At 42.3% G+C, this 11415-nt stretch overlaps 1 protein-coding gene across 2 annotated transcripts in view; it reads right to left on the bottom strand.

Moving 5' to 3' along the window:
* Positions 1-5568: 5568 nt before the first annotated feature.
* Positions 5569-11415, bottom strand: part of ELOVL6 (ELOVL fatty acid elongase 6) — a 75515-nt gene continuing 69668 nt past the window's right edge. For both annotated transcript variants that reach the window (XM_054633126.2, XM_077177158.1), the window contains 2 exons: positions 10088-10239; positions 5569-8212 (listed from right to left, as the gene is read on the bottom strand). In XM_054633126.2, the coding sequence (XP_054489101.1) occupies positions 7788-8212; positions 10088-10239 (577 nt within the window). In that variant the 3' untranslated portion in view covers positions 5569-7787. The remainder of the gene's footprint in view (positions 8213-10087; positions 10240-11415) is intronic.

Here is an 11415-nt window from a genome sequence, read left to right as displayed (position 1 = left end):
AGCTTCTGACAGAGCAGCAATGAGGGTTTGCTGCCTGACAAGTTCTCAGGCCTCCAAAGGGCTGAAAGGTGGCAGAGCAGGCACAGCTGAAGGCATTTATGTGGGGGTTTCTGGCAGGGATTTTGTGGGCACATCACTCTGAGGGAGCACAGAGGTCACCAAGCTACTTGGAGGAGAATGGATGAAGAAAGTTTATTCAGCATTTTGACATTAAGCAATGTGGCAAAGACTCAAGAAACTTCTTGGCCAAGTCCAGCATCACTGTAGAATCTGTGTTTGCTTGCATGGACTTAATGTGGACTCTGTGAAGTGCTTCAGCTTTGTCTCCAAGGCACTTGCTGTGCATGAGGGACAGAGCATGGACCAGGGTGGGGCTGTGCCTTGCTCCCTGCACAAGCTGGCAGGAGAGCATCAGCTCCAGCTCCACGGCTCCCCTCCACTGTGGCTGGGCTCCTGCACATGCTCAGCTTAGGAAAATGTTTCTTCTTGCTGGGATGGCAATAAACAGAGCACTGCTAGAGCCTCGTGGTGATGGATGCCTGCATGTCCACTCAGTGCTGAAGGACGAGCACAACACAATTCCTTTCATCCTGATATCATCTTTCTGGGTAAGCAGCAGCCCATGTTTAGTGGGATGCCAGGATGACTAATTCTGCTGGGGACTTCCAAGCAGAAGCTCACTGCAAGCCACAGCAGCTTGACAGAAGAATCTAGAAAGAAGAGCTGACTTTTGGCAGCATAGACAGTGTCACAGGTACTTGTCAGAAGCATAGAGAGCTGGAGGAAAGAAAATGTAGTTTCTGCCATAAGCCTGAAGAAATCCTATACTGCCCACATAATGCTTTTTTTTTTTTTCTGCTTGGTTATTGAACCAGTTATTGAGCTGCACCTACCTTGTAAACCACCTTCTGTTTTGCTACATTATTTGCTCTTTCACTCTCCCTGTGATAATACTGGAGATGGTAGACAGCACTTCCCAGTCCATATGTGCAATTCCCTCTTCTTGCTGTTTCATTTTCGGACTGCTCCTTGGGTTGATTCCCAAGCCAGTCCTCAGGAAGGTCACCAGGGTCTCTCACATCCCCATGTGTCCCTACTGAGGGCTTCCCACTCCTTTACCCTCCTCCCTCTGCCTCCAGCCTCTGCTGTCTTTGCTCAGAAAACTGCTGTGGGGCTGGAAGGCAGTGGGGAGTGGTGAGGGTTCAGCAGGGTGATGATGCAGCCCAAACATTTTTCACCTTGGATCTTGCCTCAGATTTTGATTAGTCCTGCAATAGATGCCAGATGCCAAGTCACTTCATTGAATTGTGTATACAGGGCAACAAAGCTTTTCCTTTCCAGCCTGCTTTAGCTTAACTCCAAAAGAGCAGGAGCAAAACCAGCCATGAACTGCTCTTGCTGTGCAGAGCAGGGCTGGCTGTGTCCATCACTCAGCAGGGCTGCCTGTCTGCACAAGCCATGCTGCTGGCAGGGATGGGTAACTGGGATGTTCAGGGAACAACAGACACAGGATTGTCCAGAGAGTGGCTGGTGAGAGAGGCTGCAGAGCAGTCAGTGCCATGGGTACAACAGCACAGTGCTGGCAGGGCTCACTGGCTGCTCTGCTCTCATACAGGTGTTACCATGGTGGACAGGGATTCTGTTTCTTACCACAGATGCAAAGATTAGGATTTCCAAAATGTAGGTGTGTACAGTAAGGACATTTAAACACCTGTATGATATGCACTCTCATCACACAGATGTGATGCACACAAAAAGAAAAAAAAAACAAGTGATGCTTCTGTGTGGTGCACAAAAATATGAACTTGGTAGGGATCTGCTGGGAAGTGACACAGTAGTCATGCTGTAGTTTCACATCTGGAGAATGACCTCTTTTTCAATAGATGGACTTGAAAAAGGAAAAAAATGGATGTTACAGATTAATAAGACACAGAGACAGATTTTATTTTGAACCAAAAGTTAAAATTTATTTGGAATATCAATATACCCCCAAAAATAAAAATAAAAACTTCCTTTTATGTAATGAAATAGCCATTTGAAAATGGTAAAATAAAGATATTTATCATACTATTCTCTTCTAGTTATTGTACACATATTAAGGTTGTTTTTCTTTTTCTGAATATAAATCTAGCTTGAGCTTTAAGGCTCCAAAAAGCCTAAAGCATGTAGTGGCCCTTTTGAGAAAGCAGATAAGTCAATCAGAGCTGCATTTTTTCAGCAGACAGGCCTGTTTGAAGCTGTCCAGGACTGGACAGAAGGGAGATTTCTCAGGAAGGTCACTGTTTCAGGGAAGTACTATTTTATACCCATTGGGAAATACACTCTAACCCCTCTTCATGCAGCATTTTACATTATGATGTCCTGGGGAGGGCCCTGGTTACCCTTAGCTGTCAAGTTAATGTGCAGATCCAATCTTATTTGTGTTGGTACAGTTGATTCAATTTAAGAAATCAAATCCTACCCTGTGGTGTTTGCTCTGCTAGAAATTAAGTCAGTAACAAGACCCTGGTCCTGCCTTTACCCCTGTAAGCAAAAGCCTGTGTATGGTGCACTGGCTGCAAGGGAGCGTTCATGATAGCAGGATCAGGGACTTGTCCTTTATCTTGCTTTTAATAAAATAAATGGAATGGAAAATGTATTGAAATAAAACAGTGGAAACCCACCAACAATTCTGAGTTACAAATCTTCCCTTGCAGAGGGCTCATTGATGCTGGCCTGGAAAATATGACTGAAGACCCACGTCAGAGCTGAGTAATGCCCTAGATGGTTCATGTCACCACTAAGCAAAAAGGGAATTTAGGTCTTACATCACCCTCTGCAACTGGGCTCAGTGGGCTGAAGCAAAGCTACCCGAAGTCATTGGACATCTCACCAACAATCTCACTTTAAGCAGGCATTGGAACAAGTCTTGAACTTATGCAGTATGGTCTGAAATTGGTTTTGATGTCTTCCTTGATCAAAGTAATCTTCATTACCTTATGTCTGAGTTTATGGTTTCTATACAAAGATGCTGTACTTCTGCTTCTGGTCCTGAAGTAGGTTATGATAGGCTACGACTCCTAGAGATATTACAGCATTGCATTGCACTGCATTGCACCACTGCATTGCATCTGGCACTGCTTACAAAGGCTGCTGTTTCATGGTCACAAGAATTGGTTTCTTATGCTCTTTGTTGCCTGAAACCACCTGAATGTTGCCTGTACCCTAAGGTACGATTATTTTCAACTAAAATGTCCCAAGTTTTTACTTTCAGATGAAAAAAATAAAGTACACCCAGGATTTGAACAAGTTATCAAACCATGGATGTTCCTCCAAACGAATCCACAGACCCACCTTCGCATTCAGGGAGCAACTGCCTAATTAACTTCTGCAGGAGGGACCCCTACATGGAAGATTTATTCCACCAGCCACCCCATCCTGAGCACCTGGCACTGTGCAGCCCACCCTCCTTCCACATTGCCTTTCCTCATCTTGGAAAGGAGTGAGTGCTCACCCTGGAAATATTTTGTCCTGGGATATGGAATAGATCTCCCTCTGTGTCTCTCCTGCAACTTGCGCGCAATATTTCGTTCCTGCTACCTTGCCTGACTCTTTTGAGTGATTCCTTTTTGCACACTTTGGCCCTTATCTTGCAAAAAACCCGAATCATTTTACTGTGAGGTGCTGGTGAGAGGTCTCTTTTGGAGCCAGCTGCTCCTAGTTGGGTGTTATCGGTGAGCCCAGACATAAATCATCTGTGACTGAGTTACAGAAGGTCTGTAAGAACCAGGGGTTTCCTTCTCATCACAGGCACAGTTCAAGGAGGCTGCAGAATTATCCAAGTTTTTGTTCTTTCACTAACTAGTTTAAAATATTTTCCTTAAAGTGTTCACTACACAGAAGTAGTTTTAAGGAAGAGCCAAATTCTGCTGGCAGCTGCCTAAGCATAAATCCATACTGACCTTTCTGGTTTTATTTCAGTACATTGGATTATTGCATCAAAACATAAAACACAGACTTTGACCCTGGTAGAGTGACCTCATCAACAGTGGAACTTTCCTGACTTTTAACAGTGGATCCCATAACAGCATTTCTAGCATGTCTCACACTTGTCACAGGTCCTATAATCCTCGGTAAATTTATATAAAGTTTGAGTTCCCCATGGCATGTGTGAACACAATAGAATTACACATTTCTTTAAAATAATTAGGGAACAAAGAGTTCTGGTACTAGACAGAAAAATCTGAAAATATGACGCCAAGACTCAAGCCAGAGGAAATAAGTAGGACCCAATTAGCTGTTTGTATCTTGTGGCTCAAAGGTTGGAACAGCAGGAGTATTGTTGAGGTGTCATTACATGACAAGCTCAGTGTTTAAGAATTTGCAAGTGGATTAAACATGATGTCTAAATATGATGCATGTATGTTTCAGGGGAAGAAAAGTAAGAAAAACAGAGTCAGCTCTATTTTATATTTTTGTCAAATTCTTTAATGCCAGTTAGGCCATTTGGCTCCAGTGGAAAACCTCAGAGGAAAAGCCCACTGGTACAGTAGGGCCATAGGACCTGTGTAAATGTGTGTGCGATGTTCTAATTTCCTGAAGCAAATGGCAGTGTCACAGCCAGCTCCCAGAGTGACAACAAATGCTCCCTAATTTGTCACTGTACCTTACACATGTCTGATCCTGCTGCCACACCCCTACAAGTGTGCTTGTCTGCAGCCCAGTCACCTGCCAGTATGCCCCCTGCATTTGGTGCTCAGCTTCTCCTGCACACCAGGGGTGCATCTGCACTGCCTGCTGAGGAGGTCACTCGGGCTGGTGACTGCACTGGAGCCGCTTCCCAGGCAGCAGGGAAGCTGCAGCAGGGAAGCTGCAGCAGGGAAGCTGCCTCCCCCACAGCCAGCCTTGTCTGGGAGGGCACTGGGCATGGGAACGGTGCAGAGGTACCCATGAGGGCTTTGGGAGATGGGGAAAGAGCAGGTGAATTTCTTGCTCTGCTGAAATCAGTGTTGGCATTGCCAGCATTGCCATCCAGGACCTAGAAATATGGGGGTTTAATCCTATGCAATTAAGGAAAACAGAGTATGAAAGAGGGTTGATTGTTGTTTGCAACCCACCCTGTTTCATGCCTGTGTTAAAGTTGGGCAGCAAATTCTTGCCATGCTGTGATGTCACTTGCCATCAATAAAGGTTTTGAGTCATGAGCCATAAGCCTCAAATTCACAGGAGATATGCAGGGCTCCTTCCCCTCTGCTCAGATAAAGGCAGTCAGGCACACTGGCTCTGTTCAAAGCACAGCAGAGCCTCCACTGACCTCATAGAGTCCAAGAGGTCTGCTACAGCTTCAGCTCCAGACACTGGACCATTTCCAGCCCCTCTTGCTCTGTCTGAGAGACTTAAGACACATGGGACTGAGGCTCTAAATGGCACAATAGTGGGCTCCTACTAACACTTCATCAGCTAATTGCAGTTAACTTTTATTTTGCCTTTTCCACTCTTTACTGGTCTTCTTAACCTGCTTTTTAGCCAGGGCAAAATTAAACATGAGGAAAAAGGCTTATTCAGCGTTATAATTATCTACTCCCAAGCTGTATAACAAAATGCTTTACACATTTAATTGGTTTTGTCTAATATTTCCACGTATACAGTAGTCCTATTAATGAGTATCATAGCTTCATTACTGCATATCACATTTTGCGATGGTTTGTACCATAAAATAATGTCAGCACATCAATAACTTAAATAACACAAATGTAAACTCATTTTCTGCTTGTTATAATTACGATTTGAGCCTGAAAAGGCCTTTGATTTGTAAGACCATTCACATAATATGGAATGTAACTTTATTTGTTTTTCTTTTGTATATAATGAGACACCGAAAGCCCTTGTCATCTCTTAACAGGATACTAAAGCAGCTCTGTTTCATGAATGACAGCACAATTAAAGCTAAAAATCATAATTAAAGAAACCCCTTTGTACTGTACAATCTCAAAGCAAGAAAGATAATGACAATCTTTTGCATTAGCCAGGAAATGTGATTCTCTGCCACTGGGCTGTTTTTTGTTGTTGACAATTCACAGAATGTGTATATGGGTGTAGTTATAGGTGTGTGTATATTCTATGCAGAACAGCAGTCCCTATTTTGTTGATCTAGTTCTTCTAATTGTTTAGTTAAACTACCTAGCTGTTACAATTTAGAATACTACATTAACACATTTAACATCAAGTTTACATACTTGCGTCTTTGAAATACTAGGAACTTTTACACATTTTATTTGGCTTTGTAAGGACTGGAATATCACAGATAATGCAATCTACTTGTCTTTGAAAGAATATGGCTGTTCTCAACTAACTCTCTAAGGTTCAGAGTGAAATACATTTCTGTTTACATCTGTAGCTGACTTCAGAGAAGAAAGAGTGTCTTCTTAAGCGGTCAGTCTGATGTTACAGTACAGATTCTGCAGAGATATATTTATTTAATGAAAGATTACTCTCTCTGGACTTTAGAGTCAAGCTGTTGCAGCAAAATTACTTCATTTAGACTAATTTTTTTCCTACACAAATCTCAAGAAAAACCTGTTCCAGGTATGTTTTGTAGTAGTATCTCCACATGACCAGAGGAGGGCACTTTGAACATCTTTGCACTGCCCAGGAGGCAGATGCAGAAGCACAGTGATACCCAATGTCGCACAGTCCTGCCACCTCTCCCGACTCGGGCAGGCATCCTTGTGTCTGCAAAAACACAGAATCCAGATTGTACCACAGGGCTCTGTTCTGAAACCAGTGGGCAGATAAATCACTCTCTTCTCGCTAACTGCGATTTCTCCCGATTTCCCCCGTTTAATTCGGTGTTGCTGCGGGCTAAATTAAGAGCAATGGATAATTCCTAAAAATCTTGCGAGGGGAGTTGTCTCCCTCTCCTTTCTGAACATCCCTCCGCTATTAGCCCCTGGTAATTTAGCAAATATTGATTGATTTAACCCTCTATGACTTATCCTGCTGCAGAAATTCCTTGCCTTTAACTGAAAAATGCACTTGGAAATGCACTCTCTGAGATATGTATTGCAACAGTGCATCTTTTCACATTAAACTCTTGTAAAAATACTGCTCCTTTCCACCTTCTGAGGGAGGTCACTCTGTATCCCAGATCTGCTCTCCTGGCAGAGTACATAGCAGAGAAATCAATCTCTTCTCTTTTCCATACATAACCACAGTGTGGAGTTCAGCCAGTTTCCATGCAGGAAACATCTTTTTGGGCTTCATTTTGGCTGAAGGTATTAACCTTCTATGGAGAAAATTTTAATTCTGCAATCTTGTTATTATAGACAGATTTTTTTTGTCACCTCTGCTTTTTTTTTTTTTTTTTTGTTTAATGCAGAGAAATTATTAGAAAGGATTTAGAAACCTTTTTTCTTTTTTTAAATAGAAGTCTGTCCTCCACCTTGGGGAAACACACTGCTTATTTAATGTACTTTTTTCTCCCCCCTTAACATTATTCCATTTCTCTTTTCTTCTTTCTTTTTTTCTTTCTTTTTCTTGAATTTTCTCTTCTTTTCTCCTTCTTTTCTAGAGCAGAGAGGTACAAGAAGGAAGTTGTCTTTCATCAGCAGTCCTTTGAGATAGAGTAGAATTCAGTGAGTCCTCACCATGATAGGATCATAAACTTACTGGGTTAAACCAAGCTAACTTTCCCTAAGCTGCCAAGTTTTAGCTGCACCATACATATATGTGTTTCCTTGTGCCTTTTTTTTTTCTTATAATTTTGTTTTTTCTTGATGACCCTGAGCTATGGCTTCTCGTTTCTACCTCTAGTCAACCTTCCTTTCTTTTCTGGTTTTGCCGATATAGGCCTCAAAGAAAAAATGGCAGAAGAGCACAAAGTAGCTGAGGTACATGAGAGAGGACCAGATGATGTTCTGCACGTGGGAATGGCACTGGCCGTGCTGCATCCAGGAGAAGACCAGGTAATTGATCACGCAACCGATCAGCATCTGAGTGATCTGCGACAGGGTGATGAACATGGCGAACTTGCGCGAGACCCGGAAGCCGGCGGCCCGCAAGGCATAGTAGGAGTACATGACGGCGTGCACTCCGTAGTTCATGGTCATGAACCAGCCCCCGCCAGCCACCATGTCCTTGTAGGAGTACCAAGAGTAAAGTAACACTGTAATGTGATGGTACCAGTGTAAGAAGATGAGCTTCTGCTTCCTAAGAATAATGAATATTGTATCACCTGTAATGAAAACAAAACACACACACACACACCAAAAAAAAAAAAAAAAAAAAAAAAGGGAGGAAATGAAAACCATATCAAACAATTCCATAATTAATGCAGTGCTCTCTTGCCTTCTCTTGCCTTTGCTGCTGCTGGAGTATACACTACTTTAGAGCATGAAATCCACCTCAGATCTAGTTTGGCTCCTAATCCCTATGCAATCTTTAGCAAAGCAATGCATTGACATTTTCCTGTATGGATAACCCCATCTGAAAACTCCATATGCGTACTTGGTAGCCTTTTGCTGCAAACATTATCCACAAAAGTCTGGGGTGAGGTAGGTGGATGTAGGTGTAGCGTCTCTTACTGTGAGACTGCCCATTATATACTGTGACTGGAAGAGAAATGCAGCTTGACAGAGAGCAGAAAACCTACAGGAAGCAGCACAGTGTTCTCTGGCTCAAATGTCTAAGTGCAAACTGAACCTAGTTAAAATCGCTAGAGCCTTTTGAGATAGTACACAAAAAAGCTGTTGCATATGCAACTTACCATACTGAAAGAGATGCTTCCAAGAGGAAATTTGGGTTGAAACATTCCTTTTCTGCAAATCAATCTTACTATTGTAGACAAGTTAGTACTATTCATCTTTCTTGCTTTTTTTCTTCCGTCTGCTTCTCATATTGCAATGAGCATCTCAATTAGATTTATGGATATATATGTATGCTACTTGTTTTCCACTGTTATACACACAGTGTTTCCAAAAGGATCCCTGAGATTTGAACCTGGGGACTTAGTTTGGTGTGTAAGTATCCCAGGAAATCTAAGTCCTGAATATTAGTCATGGATGGAAGCAAAACTGCACTGTCTTCACAAGGTCTGCAATAAACTGTAACACTGCTGTTCGCTTCATTAACTGCATGATGTTGACTCATATTTTAATAAGTAATCATATGTTCAATTTATTGTTGCTGTGCAGTTCTAGCTGATGTTCCCCATTTTTAACAACTAAATTTCTGTGGGTTTGCAACAATTTAAGCAGCAGGAAACCCAGGGATTCTGACACAGCAAGGCAACTGGTGTCTGTCTCATTCTAGTTTTAATGCTGATGAATTGCTGTCCCCTAATTTGCTGAATTAAATTACCTGCTGAAAGGTAAAGTCTCATTTTTGCTGTACACCTGAACACAGTGAGAGCTGCAGTCCTTTGGGGTTTAATAAGGACATCCTCTGAAATGAAAGCTGGAGGGCTGCTCCTTTCCATTAAAACAATCCTTTCTTATACTAATAAGCCATGGATGAGAACACATGAAGCCTGACTTTCAAGATGGCTTTCACATGGATATCGCAAGTACCCTTGTCAAGAAACTGCTGGAGAGATATAAGTTTACAAAAATCAAGACTGGAAAAGCTAGGGATATTATGGGAAATTGGTTTCTACTTGGAGGAAGCAGGCAGCCACAGCTTTCATAGTCTAGGGAGGAAGCACCTTACTGCTCATGACTGTACCCCTAGTTGTGTATTAAGGAATGAAAGCTGCAGAATGGAGGCAGAGCCTGACTCAAAGCTTCTTGCTGACACAGCTGCTCTAGCCCACCCTCCACTTGTGTAGCCACGGGGTGTTACTGCCAATTATGCCACTCCTATTTGCCTGCAAGTAGCTCAGGAAAAGGTATGGACCAGATTGCTTTTACTTCTTGACTACACTGCTGTGTATAATCACTGCAGTTTATTCCTGGGCTAAAACATGTAGTTTGAGCTTGGTTATGCTTACTCAGTTTTTCTGAGACTTAAATGGGATTTTGACAGTGATGAGACCCTTCTTGTGCTGTCTGCATGGACATTTCTTCCCTCAAAATACACAAATGCATATGAGAGAAAGAGAGAGAGTACTCACCTAGTTCAGGTGCTTTGCTTAGCACGAATGCATATGCCCAGAATTTGCTGACAGGTCCAATGTAAAAACTCTGGTCACACACTGACTGTTTCAGGCCTTTGGTCATCAAAATGTACAGCATGTAAGCACCAGTTCGAACAGCACCGAATATACTTTAAAACAAAAAGAGAAAATTAGGAAAGGTCAGTGGACATTTGAAATCTATATGTCATCACTTCAAACCATTATGAGGAAAAGACCATAACTGTGCTGAAATAATAAGTTTGAGACAGCTTGAAAGTTGAAGAAGCTCTGCTGGCTTCTAGGAAGTTACTCTGAACTCAAACCTGTAAACTGGACTGCAGCCACATCTCCTGGTGCAAGTCTGGAATGCTAACATCAGTGTTTTTTATTTCATTACCACAGGAATGATCCTTCAGCTTTCAGGAGCAGGAAAACATTCTATTTCAGCTCAAATCAACATGTAGAGTTTTGATACTGATGGCTGGGAAAATACAAGAAATGGGTTGATAAAATGTTGTATTAGCAATATAATCAGGACCAATTCACTCTTCTGGTTTCCTCAGAGTTTCCTCTCATCTCTCCCTGTATTTGTTACATCCACAGGAGCCATACCCAGGCACACAGATTTTGATGAGGAATCTCAGTCAGAGCCACTGTTTTGGTGCACGTGCTTGACTTCATCCCTGAACAGGTCATTGCTAACAGAGGAAACAGGTAGTTAAATCCAGCTGTAAACAGCAGATGCACCTTCACCTCATCAAAGTGAGATGCAAGATAACAGTGTTCTGTAAATGGGAAACTTCAACAGATTTGTAACAGTATTAATTACTGCAATTACAGAGGGGATAGGTTGACATCCAGCTTATATCAGGAACAAAGGCTTCTGTCTCACCAGCAAGGAGCTCTGCAGAAGGAGATTTGCCTATTGTTTTATGGCAAGAACATGCCTACCCATTGTCTACTACTGTAGCTTGGAGGCCTCACATAAGTTGTGATGAATACTGGGTGAAGGGAGTAGCTTTCAAAAAGAAATAGAGCAAAGACAGACACAATCTATCTAGGGGTTGAGTATATCTTACTTTATGCCTACATCATACATCCTCATCCCTCTACCCAGCTCCATCTTATTTCCCCTCTAACTTCTTTGTGACCTTGACCTAACCTGGTTCCCACTCTGCCTCACTGTCGTTAAATGGCAGCAGGCAAAACAAGCCACCTAAAACTGGTGTATAAATACATGTGGGTAATGCAAGCTACCATTTATGCAAAGTGTGTGAAAGAAGGAACTGTTCTTCTGAAGTTGCAGGTTCTCTGTTACTTGCCAT

The sequence above is a fragment of the Agelaius phoeniceus genome, chromosome 4, assembly GCF_051311805.1.
Source record: "Agelaius phoeniceus isolate bAgePho1 chromosome 4, bAgePho1.hap1, whole genome shotgun sequence".
Lineage (NCBI taxonomy): Eukaryota > Metazoa > Chordata > Aves > Passeriformes > Icteridae > Agelaius > Agelaius phoeniceus.
This window is presented reverse-complemented; position numbering and strand designations above follow the sequence as displayed.